The sequence below is a fragment of the Wyeomyia smithii genome, chromosome 2, assembly GCF_029784165.1.
Source record: "Wyeomyia smithii strain HCP4-BCI-WySm-NY-G18 chromosome 2, ASM2978416v1, whole genome shotgun sequence".
In the NCBI taxonomy this organism is placed as follows: domain Eukaryota; kingdom Metazoa; phylum Arthropoda; class Insecta; order Diptera; family Culicidae; genus Wyeomyia; species Wyeomyia smithii.
The window spans coordinates 136342454-136365509 of record NC_073695.1 but is presented as its reverse complement, the minus strand read 5'-3'; the positions used below and the strand labels follow the sequence as shown (position 1 = coordinate 136365509).

Genomic DNA, 23056 nt, shown 5'->3' with positions numbered 1-23056 from the left:
GCAAATTACAGACTTGATAGGACTATCCACCAAATATTTGCCCGTTAATTAACATTGACACCGAATCCACCAGTGAAGGTAAGGTATTCCCTAATCGGATTTTACGACCAGTTATGAAAAAGTCGGAAAAGGCTTCAGCTTCCAATACCAAGTCAACTGAGCCACCCTTGAAAAATGTTGGATCTGCCAGTTCGATCCCGCTGGGTAGTTTCCATTTATTTATATCGACCGATGATGAAGTCATTTGAGCAGCAATTTTCGGGAGAATGTACATATCCATTGGCTGGGAGAAATCCGTAAATCTCGAACGTTCATTCACAGTAATTTTGCCCTGGGCTCTGGTAGCCAAACCTTGGATGCCAACGACTTCAACCATGCATCGGTGTTCCTTAACCGTAAGTAGTTTCCGCACTCTATTGCTGATCAAATTGCATTCCGCAGCACTGTCCAACAATGCTCTGGCATGAACCTGTTCACCTCGATCATCTACCAGAGTGACAATCGCAGTGAGCAAAAATACACCCGTCGATGAACCAGCCGCTGCGTTGCAGGCCACCCTGCTAGTAGTCGCCAAGTTGACCACTTTGGATTCAGTTAGCTCTTCACCTGAAGCTGTCGATGACGGTTTTGGTTCATTATTTACGTTCGGTTTTTCATCGGTTGGTTTACCCTTGAAGCACACTAGCGTGTGATGTTTCCCCTTGCATTGCTTACAAGTGAATTTGGAACTGCATTCTTTCGCATGATGACCACGGCGAAAGCAGTTTCGGCACAGGGAACTATTTCTAAGTAGTGCATCTCGGTCGGAAACTATCATTTTTTGAAACGATGAGCATTGATAGAGAGGGTGATTATCCGAGCAGCAAACACATTTACTGCTACCCGATGACTGTTGAATCAATGCACTGTATGCCTCAACCGAGGTTGGTCCCTTTGGATGTTTAGGCTGTGTATATTCTACCTTATGTTCATTGGACTTGATAGGCAATGATTCCAGAATTCTGACTCTACGTTGCAAAAACTCAAGCAGCTCCTTAACCGTATCCGATTCCTTAGACGAAGAAAATTCTTCCCATGCTCTACGCGTGCCATGATCCATGCGCGAACATAGAAGATGAACCAATAGCATATCCTTATAATCAGCCTGTTGAGGGATGACTTGATCCAGTGACTTAATAGTTTTTTCGAAAGTATCCAGAAGGGTATGTTACTCATTAGCCGATTCTCTCCTAACCGTTGGTAATTCGAAGAGAGCTTGAACCTGTCGTTTGCTGAGAACCTTCGTATTCGAATATCGCTTCGTTAGTAATTCCCACGCGACGGTATAATTTGCCTTAATGAGAGGGAGAGAATCTTTAACCGATAGCCAGTGAATCAGTGACGTAAAGAGATCACGAAACGTAAGCCATTCGTCTATTTTGCCACTGAATTTTGGAAGGGTAATTTGGGGCAATCGCACATGAGGGGTGGACGTGGGGGGATTATCGAGAGAGCGAGTAGTCTGATTGAATATGGTTTGATCACAATCTTCCTTTTGCTTACCAATGGGAAATGTTTTTAGCTCGTAGAACCGATTTTCAAAGTCGATGCGATCCTTCACGAAACTGTCCGTATCGGCAATCGATTCTTCGTGGGACTCAACGTCGTTAATAGCCTCGTTCATTCTGTCCCACATGCGATCTAGCTGCTCTAGTCGTACGTCGACCTCCGCCTAATTCGTATCATCCCGGTGCTGTTCCATAAATCGATACATATTGCCGAAAGACGTCTGCAGTCCGCGTAGCTTCGTTTGCAGTGACTTCAGCTGCGGTGATTTGTGTTTAGCAGCAGGCATAGTGTGTTCCTCAAAAATGAGACCAAAGTAGCAAAGTTTGGGGGGGTTAATGTATTTGGAGAGCCAATTACCTGATGGCTCTTGAATATGAGCCTTTTGTTATACTAAAGATGCTCCTCGAACAAACACCAACTCAACCGATGGTCAGATGTCGATCAGCTGATATTGATTGTACACGACTGGGAACGCGGGTATCCCTCGTATCAATTTATTTCCAATTGCAGCTCGTTTCCTCCAGGTAAGTAAGTGTAGCACAGCGATGAATTAATGCCAAAATCGAGTCGCGAAAACCTGGGTGTCCACAAAACGAAAGACCGCGAGCACTGGGATTTGGATTGTAGATTATTGGAGTCGCACTCACCGATGTTTACTGAGGAATTGGGCCTTGTATAAATAGTTCCGTGGGGTTTCCTCTAGTGAATAAACCGACGCAATCCGTAGTTAGGTTTAACTTCCTATAGCGATGACTGATGTCTCTTGGATTGGGTAGTTGGGTTCCTTCATCCGGCTCGAAGGACCAGTTGTACGATAGCTCTTAAGGGTCCGAAGTTGGTTGGATGGACATCAGCCAACGGTGAAACAAAACAGCTTCCAGCCAAACGAATTTTTCCAGCACTCGCGGGGGACGGGATTTCACATTGGCGATAAATGCACCTTCTTTAATTTACACCAACACCGTGCTATTTGTCTCGTACAAAGTCGGCCTTTCTCCTGCCTTGAAACAACAAGCTCTAATGCCATCATCATGACCAGAAGGTCTCCTTTTTCGTGAATTCATTGAAAAAAACTCCAACTACAGGCCGAAAGCACCCAGCAATATGTACTTGCGAAGCCCTGCAGTTCAATCTTAAGCAAACCGCATTGTGACTCGGACGATGGAAACTTCTGCTTTTCTGACACGCTGAAAAACTCTTCTAATGCTATCATCAACTCATTGGACCCAGGACACCCTTTAATAGGCACTATGGAAGCCCCTGATCCCTCCGACACAGTCGCGCTGTCTGCTGATCTTCGTCCTCGTCATTGTCCTGGTCCTGTGTTCGGAGACGGAGACGGGGTCTTCCAGCCTGCATCATCAGGCAAGTATAATTGTGCATCTGAGCTTTCGGTACCTCACACTTTCTTACGTTCCAGTGTGTGTGCTCACGAATCCGTTTCGCGTGTACCCGGTTTGCGGATTTATTACCACAATGTGCGTGGACTGCGCACTAAAATCGATTCATTCTTCCTGGCAGTTTCGGAAGGAGACTACGATGTAATTGTCCTAACCGAAACATGGCTCGACGACCATATTTTGTCAACGCAACTTTTTGGGAATCGTTATACAATTTTCCGAAATGATCGTTCTCATCTTAACAGCCAGAAGAAGCGTGGTGGTGGCGTCCTAATAGCTGTCTCGGTGAAACTAAATTGTCGCATGGATCCTGCACCTGTTTTTACCACTCTTGAGCAGCTATGGGTAATGATTGGAACGCCATGTAGTGACATAAGTGTGGGTGTTGTTTATATACCGCCTGACCGGAATTCCGATTCTCAGCTGATTCAACAGCATATTGATTCGATTGGAATGGTACTATCCCGATTGAAACTTCAAACGCCAGCGTTACTTTTCGGAGATTACAACCAATCTAATTTGCGTTGGCTTATCTCAGACAACGGTCATCCTTCAGTGGACACAATGCGTTCACAAATGCCCGCTTGCTGCTATTCTCTCCTTGATGGTTTCTGTCTGCATGGTTTGACACAAATTAATAATTTGTTGATCGATTGCCTATTAGTAATGTATCTGTTGCATATGAGCCGTTGGTTTAACTTGAAATGATTCATCCCGCTATCGTTCTGTCGTTGAGCTTTCCTGAGCCAATAGTCTACGACGAGCCATCGGAATATAGATCTCGGAATTTTCGACGCGCTGACTATGCCACACTGAACGCAGTGCTTTCTGAGATGAACTGGGATCTTATATTAGAACCGTCTTCCAGTATCGACGATGCAGTTGCTGCTTTCAATAGCACACTCGAAAACGTGTTCACCCAAACAGTGCCATACTGTGAACCGCCTCGCAAACCAGCATGGTCAAATGCACGACTACGAACGCTTAAGCGCTTACGATCTGCTGCGCTACGAAAATATTGCTGCTACCGCTCATCGTATTACAAAAATCAATTCAAAATTGCCAGTAATCAGTACCGAAACTACAACCGTTATATGTATAACAGGTATGTTAAGCGCATTGAAAATAACCTTCGCATGCACCCGAAACAATTTTGGTCGTTTGTAAACACTAAACGTAAGGAACGGGGTTTACCGTCTTCAATGTTCTTGGGCAACTGTGTAGCTAACACTGAGCGTGAAAAATGCGACCTTTTTGCCGAGCAGTTCCAGCAAGTTTTCAACGACTTCGTGGCGTCCTCCGAACAAATTCGTGAAGCCAGCGATGTAGTACCCCGTGATGTTTTCTCGTTTCGATTACCGCATATCAGTACTGACGATGTAACTGCTGCTTTGCATAAGCTCAAAACCTTATACGCTGTTGGGCCAGACGGTATACCATCTGCGGTTCTGAAGCGATGTGGAGAAGTGCTTTGTACCCCAATCGCGATGCTCTTCAATTTGTCTGTGCAGCAGTGTAAATTCCCCGACCGATGGAAGTTTTCATATCTTACCGAGCCACAAAAAAAGGAGATAAACGCGACGTTTCTAATTACCGTGGGATCACATCCTTGTGTGCTTGCTCAAAGTTGTTTGAAATTATTGTGAATGACGCCTTGTTTGCCAGCTCTAAGTATTATATTGACGCTGAGCAGCACGGGTTTTTCCCTAAACGATCTGTTGCGACTAATCTCATGCAGTTCGTCTCTCGCTGTTTGCAAAGTATGGATGCTAGTTTCCAAACTGACGCAATTTACCTGGACCTGAAAGCAGCCTTTGATCGGGTAGACCACGAAATACTGCTCACCAAATTAGAACGACTCGGTGTCTCATCGGAATCCGTATGCTGGTTTAAGTCTTACCTGACTAATCGAAGTGTGTGTTAGGTTCGGCGGTTTCGAATCGTTTTTCTAATTTATCAGGAGTTCCTCAAGGTAGCAACTTGGGCCTGCTTTTATTCTCCATTTTTATAAACGACGTTTCACTACTGCTACCACCCGAATGTCGACTATTTTATGCGGATGATACAAAAATATTTAAAATTATAAAATGCTTGCGTGATTGTTTGGAGCTGCAAGAGCATCTGAATACATTTGTTAATTGGTGTGCAACAAACATGTTAACGTTGAGTGTGGAAAAATGCAGTATAATCTCCTTTAATAGAAAGCGTATGCCTATCGAATTCGACTATTCCATATCATCACAGCACCTTCTTCGTGTGCAGTGCGTGAATGACCTTGGAATACACTTGGATAGCGAGTTGACGTTCAAAAACCACTATACCAACATTATCGCCAAGGCTAACCGACAATTGGGATTCATATTCAAGATTGCCGATGAATTTCGTGACCCGTTATGTTTTAAAGCACTTTACTGTGCCTTAGTGCGATCAATCCTCGAATCCAATTCCGTGATATGGACCCCTTACCATGCAAACTGGTCCAACAGAATGGAAATGATACAGAAAAAAAATTCGTACGCTATGCGCTTCGTCATCTCCCATGGCGAGATCCACTGAACCTGCCATCATACGAGGACCGTTGCCGACTTCTTGGTATTCAACCTTTAGAGCTACGCCGCCATATTGCACAAGCCGTTTTCGCCGCCAAATTACTGACTGGCCACATCGACTGTCCAGCCATATAAGCACAGCTGAATTTGTATGCTCCTGAGAGGCCGTTGCGTCAAAGAAGTTTCCTGCATTTGGATCCTCGGAATCAACTTTATGGTTGTCATGGTCCAATTCGTGTTATTTGCCACCGTTTAAATGAGGTATACGACCTGTTTGACTTCGACTTGCCAATCAATGTGTTTCGTCAACGACTCCTAGATGCTTTCCGCAGACTGTGACGGTAAAGTTTTAATTTTAATTTTAGTTCATTAAGACTTATCTTTGTCAGATGAATGTAATTGTTTAATAATAATAATAATAATAATTACTATTGCTTCATTATCTACTTGACTTAATTCTAATAAACATACTAAATTTTATCGAGCCAGTAACGAATGAGAAGAGAGAATCATCTGCGCTTTTATAGACTCGAACCCAAGCCAAAATTAACCGCGAATTAGAATCGCAGCCAGTTGATGCAGTTCCTTCTGTCACTCGGTTGTCATGTTTGTACTGAGCTACTTGCATCGCGCCGGGGGGAATATGCCCGCTTCAATAGGGTGGGTCACCAACACATTGTTTGTTAGCCATCCCATCTCATGGCGATCACAAGACCAAACTTTTTTGAAAAAGTTCCCTCCAATATTCAATCAAGAAAGACTAGACTTATCACCAGGATGAGATGGCTGACAAGTCACAACCTCACAATCTGATCCCGCCTGATGGTACTTGAAAAGCAACGGAGTGCTCATCAAACAACAATTCGAATCGCGCGGTAATTAAAAAAGAACATGCTAGTTTTAGTTCTAGGCTTAGTTCTAATTCGCTTACCCTTTATAAGACATCCTAGAAATAGGATTTATCTGGTTTCTGTAGGAATTAGTAGAAAGAAATTTAAAAAAAATGTTTGAAATAAGTAGCAATTAGGAATATTCACTATTGTTCTAGTGCATGAGCATCTAACAACGTGGACCATACGTACTTACCCCTTCGTTACTCTCACTATATTTTTATTCATACCACGAACCTGTTACACTACCTGATACCTGAGAATCCAAGAAAAGGACATCTTGAACAAAATAAAAGATGTGAAGAACTGGCGAAGAAAAGCTGCGATCGTTTGCAAAAGGCTGTAAAAAGCTGAAAAACTAGAGTGGCTGATTTAAGTTCAGTACCCGTTTTTCATATATACATTTATCATCATACATCAGTTGCATTTGCGACCAACATGTTATGTCCAATGCGCTTGGGTCAGAAAATCTCTGGAGTAATTTTGCCACTGTCGCCTCGTCAGCCAGTGAAAATGCTTAGAATACTCATTTGAATGCTGGGAAAAATTACCTTGGCTTTAAAAATCAATCGCACTAGCCATGGCAATTATATGACGGACGCCGCGTGCCATCGTTCGGCTTTGCGGAGCAAAACTTCGGTTTTAGGTGTAAAACTTCGGCTTTCTCTTCTGCTGAAGTGTAAGCGATTCGTTTTTCCGTGCAGAATGCATGGCAGTGAGCAGTTGCTTGTCAAGTGTAGCTTAAATGAATCGCGTGCGCGGAGTCCTTTGATTCCCGCGTAGTGCAAGTGAAAAATACACCTTGCTCTTCGTTCGCCCGGAGGAGAAAACCAAGTCTGCAGCAACCTTTGTACTTCAAATTTGATTCACTATAACGATCATAGATAATTTCTGTTAGTTTACAAAGCCTCGAAATAAAAAGAAAAACGAGCATCGCCAAAATAAACGAAAAATGTTATTTGAAGCATCAAAGTTGTTCGGTAAAAATTAGTTTAAACAAATTTTGAGTATAGATCAGTACTTGGGCGATGTGGATTTTGATTCTAGGAAAGTTTTAACATGATTAAGGCCAATAAAAAAATTACAAGAAAAAAATTTTTTTTGGTTGATATTACCCCTTAACCTCGAATTTTGGATGGAGATTTTTTTCGAGAATACGAAATTGTTGAGCCCTGATGTTTGCATTGAAGAAAATGCTCAGAAAAATGTTGATTTTTCATAAGTTTACCTTTACACGCACTGACGGAACTACACAAGCAGCATCAATCATAATAACCCATGAGTCAGTAGAAAAAAATTGACTCGAACTCTAACCGTAATGGCGAAAACAGTGAAGCTACTTCGTTCAGAAGTGTTATCTCGCCGCGTTAAAAACAGATATCGTACGGAGAAGGGACGCCGGTTACGCTTGTTCCGGTATCTACAACATCTTGGGACTGTAGGACTACAATCAGAGCATCGAAAGAAAAACCGGTCCTGGACGGCCGACGACCCTGAGCGACAAGAAGCTCCAAAGAATGCTGAAGAGGAAGACCGAGGAGAAAGTGGCTACATCGCTGCGTACGCTTGATTGGGAGGTCGGTTCGACCGGCCAAACAGTGGAAGAGTACCTGGCGAATATGGACATCAGAAAGCGGCAGTCCCGTCCATTGGTCTCGGAGCTGCAGGCAATGACGCAGTGTCAACGTCTGAATAAAATGGTCGAGTCGATTTTTCCGACGAATCGCCACGCGATGGTGGTCGACGCCGAGACCTATCTCACCCTGAATGACAACGACTGGCAAGGCCCTTCGTATTTAACTATCCCCACGAAGGAAGTGACCTTTGAGGTGAAATTCATTTCACACACCAAGTTCCCAAAGAAGGTGCTGCTTTGGTTGACAATCAGCGAGAAGCTTCGTACTGCCCGTGAACGGAGAAATTTATAGTACGAAGTGCCTGCTGGAAGTTGCGTCTTTCATCAAGAAACACCACAGGGGCGAAGACGCGGTGCTCTAGTCGGATCTGGTGTCGGCCCACTACTCGATGCGGTACCCAGGTCGGCCAACCCACCCATTGTTCCTCAGCTGTGTCCCATCCAGAGTTTCTGGGCAAACCAGAAGCGTAGGATCTATTCCAACAATTTTGACGCGAAAATTGAGGAGGAATTGATAAATAAAACAAAGAATGAACCCAAAACATGCCTAAACGCATGTTTTCGTCCACCATGGCGAATATTCGGGTAAACTATCGGAAAGCCACTGGCAAGGCCGTGGAATTGCTTTAGTAAATGAGCCTATATTACCTTCAATGGGAAATTCATGGGAAGGATTACTACTGAACGAAATTTGAAAATCTAATTTCTCTTAAACATTCCATTGGCACCCTATGGTTGATGCACTGTCGATTTTTCGTAAAATTATGTTCAGGCATCAGTAGGTCGCTCCCCCCGGCTACGCTTTTGTCACTCATGAACCTTCCCTATTCCTTACTACCCACTCGGGAAAATAATGTGACGCCGGCGCTGAGAGGAAGTGCCGGCTGATGTACGGCAAAAATCTCGCCCGATCGCTCGTGTTGGCCTTCAGCCTGGCAGAGGCCTGAGACGTGGTGACCAACCACAGGGCAAGTGATTTGTTTAATTTGAAGGCAGCCACAGGCGCAACCCGCTGCTATCGTCTGTTACTGCAGAGTGCTGATATCTGCTGCTACTGCTGTCAACGTTGTGGACGGTCCATCCAGCTCACTTTCCGACTAATGAATGTAGCTAGTTTTCCCAGAAACACTCTTTTATAGCCGAAGGGTGCTACGAAATAGGCCACGCCTTTCAGTTCAGTTTTTCCATTCCCTAATGTTCTTCAGACTAATTATTCCACAATTCGCTTTTGATTTTTGTATCCAGCGAATAAACACCGATGGTGCTCTCACACACACAAACGTTTTAACCCGTATCTTATTTCGGTTTGTAACATCAAGCGATTTCGTTTGCTCGCTGTTGCGTGTTGCATCATGTTGCAACTTGGCAGCGGGGGGCGACGAAATTCTGTTCATGCTGATTGATTGAATCGACTTCATATTAGCTCTGCATAGTCGAACTAACTGTCTTTATGAATGCGTTCTAACAGGGCAGTTTGTTATTCAAAGTCGGTTATACAGCATTTGCGCTGCCCTGTGGAGTGGGGGGGGGGTTTGGTTTACTGAATTAAGTAAAAATTAGACAACTACAACAGAATTTGATTGCATCCCGCACAGAATGTTTGTTTGTGTTGATGCCAGAAAATTATTAAACTTTAATTACTTGCTTATTTGCCTTGAAAAAGGCATTTTGCGGTTCAAAATCGGTTGCTGATCGCAACCTTTGCGCTGCCCTAACAGGGAGGGAATTAAGATACACGAACAACATGCACTGTGGAAGCTATTTCACATTCAGTGAATTACAGGGGCGCGACCGAATGCTTGCTTGCGTCGTCAAAAATTATTAACTTTCAATGACTTGTTTATTTGACTTGAAAAAGGCATTTTGATGTTTAAAATTGGATTTCCTGATGGCAATCTTCATGCTGCCCCAACACGGTGGGAAAAATGGCAGTCTGGCGACACACGCTGAGAAGAACCGCGCTGCTCCTGAGACGTGGTGACCAACCACAGGGCTAGTGCTGCTGCTAAGGAAGGACGACTGCTGTTGTCGCTGTCTAGAACAATTATGAGCGGCTTCTGCTGAAACAGGCTCTTATATAGGCCGAATAGCATGTTTTCAATTGCAAGCAGCGTTGCCACTAAGTTTTAAATCAAATCTGGAAAACGAAAATGAAAAGTCTGGCAAAAATCTGGCACTCATTTTTGGATAAAATTCTTGACAGAATTTAAAGCGATGACCTTTTTTCCTTTTTCCTAGAAAGGTATAGCAATCACTGGAAAAACCAAAGGTATAAAAGTGGTCCCAATCAAACATCAATATCTCAGAATGTCATATACCACTCGACTTCTTTCGACGAACTGAGCATTTTCTGTATATATGTATGTATGTGTGTATGTGTGAATGTGTGTTTGTATGTGCAACTTTTTTTTCTCACTCACTTTTCTCAGAGATGGCTGAACCGATTTTCATAAAATTAATTGCAAATTAAAGGTTTAGTTGCGCCATAGGTTGCTATTGAATTTCATTGTAATCGGATTTTTGGTTTAGAGGTTATGTATCAAAATGTAAAAATCACGAAACATCAATATCTCAGAAACCACATAACCGATTTCAATAAAACTGGTTTCAAATGATCGGGCTGTCTCCAAAACCCTTAACTTTTAAATTTCATAGTGATTGAACATATGGTCCAAAAGTTATGTAAAGAAAAGTTATCCTGAGGTTGATTTTCACAAAATTAGTGTCAAATGAAAGGTCTAGTTGCCCCATAGGTTGCTATTGAATTTCATTGTATTCGGATTGTAACTTTGTCCGTTGTTCATAAAAATGTGAAATCACATAATGAAAGTAAACATATTGGCTTCCTCCTAACGATCACTGGCTAATTAAAAAGTAGAAAAGTGATCCAAATGGTCGAATGTCATATACTACTCGACTCAGTTCGACGAAACGAGCATTTTCTGCATGTGTGCATGTATTGGTGTATATGTTTGTGTGTGGGTGTGTACGTGTGTAGATGTCTTCCAGAAACCGAAAGCTGCAAAATCGGGTTTCAAAGTGAAATATGGAGTTTACTCCCGGCTTTCGAGCCCGGATAATGTTCCTGAAAAACATTGGTAATGTTTGTCCCTTTAAGGTTGTTTTCCAGAAATCAGAAGCTACTAAGTATCTAGAAATTTAAAATGGCGTCCTAAGTTGATTTCTGGCCTTTGGGTGTACCGCTTCCACAATACTCATAATGGATGAAGTCGGCATCTTCGCCATAGAAATTCCCGGATTAGGCAAAATTTAGCCATTTTAGGATGTACTCCGGTAACTGGAAGTAGTCATCTGGATTTTTGCGTGATGTATTTGAAACATATTTATTTCATTATATTTGCATATGTATGTTTTAATGTATGCTCATATGTGTGTGAATGTTAGGTTTTAATTTTAATTTAATAATGGTATAGTATTTAATAATGGTATAGTTGTGCTGAAACCAACCGAAATTTTCAAGGAGTATTTTTCCTCTTAAATCGTGTAAATTTATTCTAACATATAATAAGTTTGAATGAGAAAGGCTGGGTATGACCGGTAGGTGGATTAATTTAGGTTTTTGTTTTTTGTTGCTCTCTCCGGGTGTAGGTAGGCAAAGGCCAGCAACGGCCAATCTCGCAGTAATGACCTTTTTGCGAGCCTACGCGAATGAAATCTGGCAAATATCTGGCTCATTTTCAAATATCTGGCAGATTCTGAGGTTTATCTGTTTGTCTGGCGAGCAAACAGAAATCTGACAAAATCCAGATTTATCTGGCATACTGGCAACGTTGATTGCAAGGTATATGATTCTGTCGACCGTGCTTGGGAAGCAATCATATAACGACTAATCAGAGGTCGAATTTTTCGTATTGACAAGGCTTGACTATTTTAAATAATACAATAGTGTGAATAATAAAGAAGATTTTCCAATCTATTGCTGCAAGAATGAAGGAAATCCATCGAATAAAGACTGGAACGCGCGAAAATTGGTCGACAATAAAATCGTTTTTTTCAGTCAAAATTCGTAATACAAAAATCAACCTATTTTTATTTTGAAGGAAAAAATGTTCGTTTATTATTTTGGTTTGCCAAATCCAAACTGCCGTGCCTTCCGCTTAACCCTCTCCCACTCACAAGGTTTGTCATTAAAATTTATAGCTTCACGAGAAAATTCAAGCTGAACACTTTGTACACTAACTAAAATTACTGTCAACTGTAGTATTTTGAAGAAAATGCCCAGTGATGCTCTGAGGCAGCATATAAAAGTTTATGGAACAATCGTAAGCACAACAAACTATTTTATGTCAAGATATGATGCTTATAATTCTTGGTGCTCTAGAGTCACCATGAGCGGGAAAGGGTTAACCCCTTTCATTAAATTTTGTACAGTGGTCTTATCGATCTTATTCGTCACCAAACGCCAGATAGATTTATTCTGCTGCTCGTTTTCGAAGGATTTGTTTGTTTGTTTGTTTTTTTTTTTTATATTCCGTTTGACCAAGTCTCAATACTGTTCAATAGGGCGGAAATCTGGGCTGTTAGGAGGGTTGTGGTCTTAGGGTACCACAACCACGTTGTTCGCATCGTACCACTCGATCGCCTTTTTCCTATAGTGACAGCTTGCTAAGTCCGACCAGAACAGCACAGGCCTGTTCTGTTGCTTTAGGAATGGCAGCAGCCGATTTTCCAGACACTCCTGGACGTAAATCTCTTGATTGACGGTTTTATAGTGATGAAAATGCCGCTTTTTAGACCACACGTGCATATGGCCTACCAGATGAGGTATTTTTTCGGGAACTTCAATAGTTTGATGGTTTTGAAAATTTGGGCCACCTTCCCTTTTCCTGGTACGGTATAAAATTTCTGTCCCGGAAGCTGCTGGGTATCAACCTTCACATAAGTTTCGTCACTCACGGTCGAACTTTGTAAGCAGATTACAATTTTCGGGACCACCGCTTGACGAGGTGTTTTGTTCGAAATCTGGGTTCGCCACCTTCACCGTCTTAAACTTCGACAATCCGGCTCGTTTCTTGGCCCGCTGCACATAAGTATGGGAGACAATGAGCTTGCCAGTGACGTATCTGATGGAAAGGTTAGGATTCCGCATATAATTCGCTGCCACCTTCTTCATCGTCACTCCCACGTCTGAATTACGATTGCCGCCGCTTACAGGCTTTCTGGCGGTCGACAGACGCTCCCCGAACACTTTTAAAATATATGTTACGGTCGATTTGGCCACACCCAGCAATTTTGTCAACTTGAGGTGCAAGAATGTAGGAATCTCTTGATGCGCGAGCAAAATTTTTACACGCTGTTCCTCTTACTTGGACGCAATTTTGAAAACTGGAGAGCAACCGGTGAAAACTCATTCTAGCATTCATTTTATATACACTAAACTTTCAAATGCAACATTTCATGTTTTTGTAATGCATTTCTAACAGAAATACACCAATTTGAAGTCGACCAAATTTTGCGCGTTCCAGTCTTTACTAACCGATTTATTACCATTTGAAATTGGACATATATTTCACTTTTTTCGGTTTTAGATTTTCATTTCACATCCCTATGTAGCCGAACTTCCTGAGAAAAGTATTCTACTTCAAAACTCATCGCCAATAAACAATGCAAAAGAATGCGTTCTCACTCGTCACCTCAGTTGTCGCAGAAATAAATATAAATGTTTACCTATGTTTATCTATATAAGAGCAAGCCCACCAGTGGCTAAATTGAAGTTTCTAAAGCTAGTTTGGCAACTCCCACCATAACGCGGCAACCGCACCGGGCGTTGCTATGTTGGGTTGGGAAATAGCAATCCCCACCTCGGGTGGTAGCGAGTTATTAAATTTGGCAACGCGATAGCATCGTTGCTATTTGATGAATAATGTCAAACTGTCGTTTGTTTTATTCCCTTTGGATGGTTGATCTTTCTCTTTCTCAAATAATGTTGTTTGTTTTGTTGTGCTCGATAGTAAATGTTCGTAACAATATTATGAAAATAATGAGTGTTTCGAACATAATTTATCGGCCCCGGAAGACGAAACGCTTTGTCTTGGTTAAACACGTCGTAGGACGCAAGTATCGGCGTGGACCAGTCTATTTTAATTTCGATTGAGCTGAAATTTTACACAAAGTGTTTTTTCGGGCGGGTAAACATATATAGTTTTTTTTTAAATTCGAGATGACCATTTTGGTTGGCACGCTAATCTACACGAAGCATAAAGCTCAAGTCCTCACAAGATTGGTCAACCATGTCATTATTTCAACAAACCTGGAATTATTGTGCCGTGTCAAATAAATGTTGTGTGAACAAAAAAAAAACAAACCTGGAAGGTTTGAGTGAATTGCTCGGGAGTATTACCGACTATTGCTGCTGACTCTTTTGAAGGCATGTTAGTCTCAGTTTCCCGTTGCGTTCGGTTGTTGAATAAAAAACCATTTTTCGCATCTACAGCGGTTTTAATCTTCGAAAACAACTTGAGACGAATTCGAAAGCAGCGTCGGAAATGGTCATCGGTATAGACCGGTGTTTCCGAAAAAAAAAATTGTTAAAACGCTGGATGGCAAACTTCCTCAGCATAGCGGTCAATATTTTACCGTTTTCCAGACTGAGAGCCACCCCGAATCTTTCCAAAAATCCTTTTCATACTCGCGTATAAAAAGATTTGTAAAAAGCTACCTTAGTGTAATAGTTATTGAAGGCAACGTTGCGAAACGTTCCACGGTCTAACGCAAATACTTTAATTAAACATACAAGGATAAAAAAATCCATGCACGCACGAACGAAGAAACCTGCAACAGAATTGTGTTATCGATAATTTGGGAGAACGGAAACAAAGTTAAAACAGAGTTGCTTAAAATAGAGGGGATATTTTATGAAGCAGAAAGAACGCAGATTATTCCGGAAACAATTGACGGACAGATGAATTGGTTATTACTAGATGCGCAGAATTTTTGGGAAATACGACACACACGAACATCTTGCTAATGGTAGCTAGTGACGGTCTTTAGAAATAAGCAACTGCCGGCGTTAAAAAGAAATAGATGAATTGGTAATCCCCAATAGCAACGACCGGTGCGAACATCGGTTGCTATCCAAAATAGCAACGGCCAGCGTTGTGAAAATAGCAACTCAAATGGCAACTCACCGGTGCGCTTGCTCTAAATAATCTTATGGGTGTTGCTAAACTAGCTTTAGAAACTTCAATTTAGTTTCGCTCCGTTCGTTTTGTACGTTCGTTCGTAAGTTTGTGTGTTCGCATTGCAAACCGACGCTACGGTGAACCCTAACATGGGTAAATAAAAAACCATTTCCAGTACGGGGAAACGGCCTCGGCCTGACAATACGCCTGATTCTGCTGCTGAAAAGCTTTTGGCCAACAACAGATTCGCTGTCCTGGAAAACGCCACGGATCCCGAAGTAGTGAAGAAGGAGAAAATCCCGCCTTTCTATGTGAAAGGCTTCCCGGAAGGACTACGTGAAGCAATTGCGTTTTATATCGACAAAGGACTGAAATGCACCATCCGCATGTGCACTGAGGGATACAAACTGATGGTTCCGTCGTTGAATCATTACAAGGCGGTGCAAGTGATACTGCAGAAACACGAGGTGGAATATTTCTCCGATGACATCGAAGCAGAAAAACCCCTCAAGGTTGTTCTCCGCGGTCTTCCTGACATGGAAGTTGACACCCTGTTGGAGGTTCTGAAGGCAAAGGGCCTCAAGCCAATCCAGATCCACAAGATGACGCGGCACAACAACCCAATGCTCTAACTGCCTGCTGTTTGGACACGGGACTATAAATTGCCATATGGCGTACCGTTGTATCAAGTGTGGCCAAACGCACGCCCCCTATGCCTGCCAGCTGATGGAGACCGCTGATTCGGTGTGCGTCAACTGTGGGGCTGCCCACAAAGCAACCAGTCGAGCGTGCCCGAAACGGGCAGAGTTCATCGAGATTCGTAGGCGCGCCTCCACCAACAATCAACCAGGTCGCCGAAAGGTGCCCCCAAACAACACAAAGGAGCTCCCTGCCATCGGATCCCGGCACCCCATACCTTTACTCGCCAGCTACCGCTGAATCCAACCACCAAACCAGTCACAGCTGCCTATACGTATGCTGAAGCAACGAGATCCGGTAGCCGTTCACCCCCACCAGGTCTCCAAGGGAACTCGTCCGCAATGACTTTCTCCCAAGCTGCAACTGGCACAACTGAAAACGAATCCATGCTCACCATGGAGCAATACGTTTCACTGGTCGTGAAATGCATCAACACTTTTTGCAATTGCAAAAGTAGAGCTGAACAACTGCAGTCTGCGGTGATGATAGCTTCCAAATATGGACCGTGAAATCATCAATATTGCTAACTGGAACGCTTGCTCCATCAGGAACAAGAATTACGAGCTAGTTGACTTCCTCAATGCACACAAAATAGACATTGCAATCATCACGGAGACGCATCTCAAACCTGAGGTGAACATCTTCCTTCCCGATTTCGGATTTGTACGGCTGGACCGAGCATATTCTTCTGGAGGAGGTGTGGCTATTGCTCTTCGGCGTGAAATAAGCTCTCATCTGCTACCGAGTTTTCAACTTAAGGTCATCGAGGCCGTGGGATAGGAAGTTACCACTGGAGTCAGTCCCATTACCATCTTCGCAGCCTACTGTCCCAAGCAAGTCAACGTAAGGGACGGGTCGGCAACGAACCTAAGAAGCGACATCATCAAACTGACTCGGAGACAGGGGCAGTTCATCATTGCGGGTAACCTCAACGCAAAACACCAAGCCTGGGGCAACAGTCGACGCAACCAAAACGGCCTGATCCTCTTCAACGACCTGTAAGTAGGAGACTACAGCATCCTAGGTCCGGCCGCTCCCACCCGGCTGAGCAGATCCGGAGTACACGCAACCATCGACCTATTCATCTCCAATATGGGCAACATCACCGACCCGGTTGTTCACCAAGAACTCAGCTCGGACCACTTCCCAGTGGTAGTTGAAGTTGGATCCTCTGCTAACCGAATCCAAGTCTCTCAGTGTAACTAGCATCGAGTCGATTGGGCGCGGTTCCAGCAATGTGTGGACAACGCAATAGACTACAGGGTCCCACTTGAGTCCTCAGAAAACATCGACCAGTGTCTTCAGTCCATCAATGAGGCGTTATCCCAGGTTTTGGATCTACATGTGCCAGCTTGCAGTCTGGTGGTTAACTCTCTGAACCTAGACAACACAACCAAACGGTATATCCAATTTCGTAGTACTATTAGACGACCAATATCAATCGTCTCAACAAAATCAACAAAGCCAGGTTGATGGATCTAAGAAACAAACATTTTTCTCAACATCTTCGCTCCCTCCCAGTCCGTGGAAAGCCATTCTGGAGACTTACCAAAATTTTGAAAATCAAACCGAGACCTATTTCTCCTCTTTAACCCCCATCACCAATCCCCTGTCATTTCCTTCTAACAGCATCTGAAAAAGCCAATGCACTTGGTCAGCATTTTGTCAACTCTCACAATTTGGGTCATGTCATGGTTAGCCCGCACGAGCATGCCGTCCAGGAAGTAATAACTCGAGTCGCCGATCTTTCCTTAGTCATTCCCGATGAATCTGAAACATCTGCTGATGAGGTGTTAGCTGCCATCAAGCGCACCAAGAACATGAATGCCGCCGGCGTCGATGAGGTCCTCAACCTTGAGTTGAAAAACTTGAGTCGTGAATTTTTCAAACACCTGGCAGCGATCTTTAATAATTGTCTGGAGCTCAGCTACTTTCCGTCTCGCTTTAAGTTAGCGAAAGTGATCCCCATCCACAAACCCGGTAAGAATCCTACCAACGCTAAAAACTATCGTCTCATCAGCCTATTATTGTGCATCTCGAAGTTTTTCTAAAAGTTGATTTCTAGTCGCTTATTAGAATTCGTAAACCAGAATAACATTTTCCTCCCAGAGCAGTTCGGGTTTAGGCAGGGTCACTCCACCGTTCACCAACCGACTAGAGTTACTCAGATCCTAAGGCGGAATAAGTCCGTTAGTAAAACATCTGCCATGGCATTGTTGGACATCGAAGAGGCGTTCGATAATGTCTGGCATGATGGCCTTGTGTTTAAGCTGCAGCGATTCAACTTCCCGATCTTCCTTGTGAAGATAATCAAGAATTATCTGTCGAATAGATCATTCTAGGTCTTCCTCAGCAACATTCCCTCTGATACGTTTAACGTAGATGCTGGGGTTCCACAGAGTAGCTATCTTGGTCCAATCCTGTTCAACATATTTACCTCAGATGCTCCTCTCCTTCCGGGTGGTGGCATCCTGTCTATGTTTGCAGACGACACTGCCATTATCTACAAAGGTCGAGTGATTAGAGTTTTGACGCGTAGACTACAAGAGGGTCTGGATGTTTTGTCCGACTATTTCAACAGCTGGAAGATCTGCATCAATGCAGCTAAGAGCCAGGCTATTATATTCCCGCATTCAAAATCAACCCGACTTGTTCCACCTGCCAATGTGAGAATCCATCTTAATAATACTTCCATCGAATGGTCGAGTGAGGTTGTCTACCTTGGTCTCTCCCTCGACCAAAAGCTTCTATTTCGTTTACACGTAGATAAAACTGTTACCAAGTGCAACATACTGACCAAATCCCTCTATCCTCTCATTAATAGAAAATCCACCCTTTCCCTCACCAACAAGCTTGCCGTTCACAAGCAAATAATCTTACCGGTCATAGAGTACAATTTGTCTGTCTGGGAGGGCTGCGCTAAAACCCACCATCATAAACTTCAGATTGTTCAGAATAAAATATTACGTATGATCCTAAACACCCCTCCGAGGACACAAAACTCTGAGATCCATCGCCTGGCTGGTCTTCAGGTGCTGGAGGAATGGAGAACAACATCGTTGACTAGGTTCAGAGAGTCTTGCGCCAGGTCACCTCACCAGATCGTACGTGAGCTGGTATCTTAGTTTTAAGTTAATTTTAAGCTAGTTATTCGTAGTTAAGTAGGTTATTATTTTTCAATTAAAAACAAGTCCTATAAAAGAAGAACTGTAAAATTCTACACAAATAATGTAAATCTATAGAAATAAGTATCCAGCAAATCTCAAAACAAAGATGCAGAACCTTAAAAGGCTGAACAATTATTATGTAAACCATATAAAAATATAAATATACTTTGAGTTAAAAAAAAAAAAAATTATCATTACTCGCTTGGAGCCCGACCAAAAGGTCGACTATTCCAACAGTAAAATATTTTAGCTTGCATTCTTAATAGCCACCCAAATAGTTAAGGCCAGAAGGTAATTGCAACAGAAGAAAGTCCCTACATAGTCCGCTGCGAATCCACCGTCGAACAATCAACTTTCACTAGTTAACTGAGTTTAACAATTCTGTTAACCCGTAAAGACCCGGGACGGAACTTGTTTTTTGAAAATGCTCGTTCTCAGCACTGGAACGGCCGATTTGGGAAAACTTGGACTGTTATTCAAGGGGAATAGTTGCTCTAAGTTTTGGTAAAGGTGCCTGTGCATGCTAGAATAAATCTTTCATCATCTTTTGATTCAGAAGACGTTGCTTTAAAAATATAGAGCTTGAATATTAAAGAGCTAAGTTGAAACCTACCGTGGGAGACTGAGAAAATCAGGTTTTCATGAAAATACGTACTTTGGTGAATTTAAACTGGTTTTTCTCAAAATATTTGCATGCTAAAATAAATATTTCATCACGTATGGATTCAGGAGACCTTACCGCAAAAATGTAGAGCCTAAAATTTGAAGAACGGTCTTGTTGTTTGAATTTTTATAAAAATACGTAGTTTTGTGATTTTGTACTGAAATTATTTGGAAACTTTAAAATTCACTCTTACATACCATATTTCATCCACCTGACATGATTTGAAACAATGAGCAATTGATACGTATGAAAATTCCCAGTGTTTACTCAATCTGTTTGAAAAATTAGAAAAAAACACAGACATATTTGCGTCTCACAAAAACAGGGAGGGGTCCAGAGGGGTGGCACCTTTACCAGAGCTTAGAACAACTATTCCCCTTGAATAAAAATCCAAGTTTCCCCAAAACGGCCGTTCCAGTGCTGAGAACGAGCATTTTCAAAAAACAAGTTCCGTCCCGGGTCTTTACGGGTTAAGGGAAAACCATTATTGGTGGATGATGAGTATCGATACTACAGAGGGGATCGGAAGCAGTGATGACCGAGCATGCCGACAAAATATGCGAGTTAGCGAAGATTAGATCCAGATACTTGCCATTTACGTTACAAATTGGATTGATCTGGTTATAGATGATGCTATATGGCGGTCAATAACAACAACTTCATTCCGCAAATTGGGTGGAATGTAATGAGTAAAATGCAGGTGACATTGAACGCCGCGCAGCGATAAAAACTCTGCCGCCCCTTTCCTTCGTATTAATCCTTGAGCTTCAGTCAGTCCGATAAACCGTATACTCAATGCCGAACAATTGAACAGAGCAAATTTGCGAATCATGCCATGATTCGTTTAGGATAGAGTGACCAAATAGTTGAAGCTTCAATGCGGGACACACATATTTAATTGTGCGTCGGATGGAGAGGAGGGGGAGGGGAATAAATGTTTTACCTTGAAATGGTAAAAAATCACACGTAAATTGTTACAAAAATCGGCGGAACACTTTTTCAAACCAAAATATTTGGAGCAGCACAAGAAATCATCCCAAAAATAAACAATTAAGTCAATTTAACGTTCTTTGAATGCAACATAAGTTCTAGAAATAACTTTCGCAGTAAAGCATTTTTATCGTTTGAAGCAACTTATGTACGCATAAGCAACTTCCAGTTTTGTAAACCTAGTTTTTCCGCGCTTCTTTGCAAATTTAGCAAATTAACGATTATCGTTTGAAAGACCAACATTTTGACGACGCTAGCAGTTCAGCTGAAAAATTAATGAAATCGCTAATCCACTAACTAATATTTAGTTACTGGTAAAAAAAAACAACACGAAGTTTACTTTTCAAATTGTGGAATACAATAATATTGATTCCAAAATGAAGCAAGGGGGTATAATGAGTAGATTGATACATATCGAAGAGGCACGTTGTCCTAGTAATGATATGTGAAATCTTTTCTTGAAACCGCGGAACATCTCAAGGGCACGCGGGACATTTTATATGAACGCGGGACATTTCGCGAGACGCATTTCTACGCGGGACATTTTGTTGAAAAGCGGGAAGTCTGGTCACTTTAGTTTAGGATGATACATTCCAATCTCTTTTCATAACTCGATATATCTAGATAACGACGAGAGTTAGAGCAAAGTTTGACTTTCAATGAATTTCCTAAACTTTCATTTGAAATAATAAAAAAAATGAATTAGGAATTTTGTTTGATTTGAAAAAAAAACTTTACATAACGCAATTTTTTTGCTTTTGTCGACCAGAAACGCATTATTTCATTCAACACAGGCATTTCTGATCTTATTTTTTTCAGGTTTCGGACATGGTATCGCTCATCTTGTTATGACCATATACATTGGAGAGATAGCGTACAAAAAATTTCGAGGAAAACTAATAACTCTAATTCCAGCGTCTATGGTTGCAGGAGTGACAGGTATAATACAATTAGAATTCTATTCGCGTTGTATAATTTTTTTTTTTTAGTGTTTTCTATTATATCTATGGTTACAACAAATCCAGTTTACATAATTGAGCCAGCAATGCAACCAAATCGAGCGTTAGGAATTATTATTATGCCGTTGAGCTGTGGTGCAATTGTATTGTCATTTTTTTACACCGCTGATTCACCTATTTTTATATTGTTAACACGCAAGGACGAACCCGCTTCCCTAAACAGCATTAAATTATTTCGGGATCAAACTTCAGAAACATCGATTGTTAAACAAGAATTTGATGAAATTAAGTTACTAGTGTCAGAAAGTGACGTGTTGTCAAAGATGTTCATTACTGAGGGAAATTTCAAACCTTTTCAATTGGTTTTAATGATTAAATTAGCAAACCTACTTTTTTTTAACTATTCAATGAATTTAGCAAAAATGGCGTATATGTCATTCATGTTCACTTTAACGTTAACAAGCCATAATTGGGCTCCACCAATATTAATGCTTAGTAAGTTGATTGCTGTTTGCATTGCCATTTTTTCCGTAGATATTTTGCCTAGACGATTTCAGTATGCGATTTCATCAATTTTTACCGGTTCATTCCTTCTAGCTTTTGGGATTGTATTAGCTACGCATGAATATTTACAACCATGGATAGCACCATTTCTTTATATTACAGCAGAAGTATTCAATGCCCTTGGTATGCTACCAATATCGGAAATCCTGTTGTCAGAAGTGTTTCCTCCAAAAAAGAAGGTATTTTCGATTATCAATATACTTATTTGTGAATATGTTGGCCACATGATTGTTTATATTATTTATTTTAATGTACCAAGTAATCCTCAAAGTACATATATAAAAATAATTGTTTTTGGAGGTGTAATTCTTTTAAAATGTTTGATAGGAGTATTAGTCATTCCAGATACAAGAAACACAACTCTCCGAGAAGCTGTTAATTTGTTTTTCAAACATTAGATACTTTATAACCAAACACAAAGAGCATGTAAAATAAAGATTTACTAGAGATAATTGTGTGTTCATTCATAAAGTCGTATGCGAAAGAGTACCTAAATTAAAAAAAAGATGGCTCTCTTATAGTTGTCCCCTTCAAGGATTTTTAGCCATTTTTCTAATTCCTGATTGGTGCAATCAATTCTATATCAATTAGTAACGTAAGGCTGAAGGGCTGAAATTTGATAGGCTGAAAATGTAGAAAGGCTAAAAGTACAAAAGGCTGAAGTCACAAAACGTTGAATCAATCTGGCAACACTGTCAACTAGAATGTGTTGCTAACTAAACGCTCGTAAACAAACCGGTTAAGTGGGTTGCATTCCGTTCGTAATTTTATCGAAATCAGTTTCTACGTCTTCGAAGTGTCCGCTGTTTGATCACTCGTGATATCTAGTTCGTGTGTGCTTCGCTGGT

At 41.7% G+C, this 23056-nt stretch overlaps 1 protein-coding gene across 2 annotated transcripts in view; it reads left to right on the top strand.

The window, feature by feature from the left end:
• LOC129722138 (solute carrier family 2, facilitated glucose transporter member 2) overlaps window positions 1-22660 on the top strand; it is a 166145-nt gene extending 143485 nt beyond the window's left edge. For both annotated transcript variants that reach the window (XM_055675391.1, XM_055675390.1), the window contains exons 4-5: window positions 21505-21624; window positions 21675-22660. In XM_055675391.1, the coding sequence (XP_055531366.1) occupies window positions 21505-21624; window positions 21675-22606 (1052 nt within the window). In that variant the 3' untranslated portion in view covers window positions 22607-22660. The remainder of the gene's footprint in view (window positions 1-21504; window positions 21625-21674) is intronic.
• The last annotated feature ends 396 nt before the right edge of the window (window positions 22661-23056 follow it).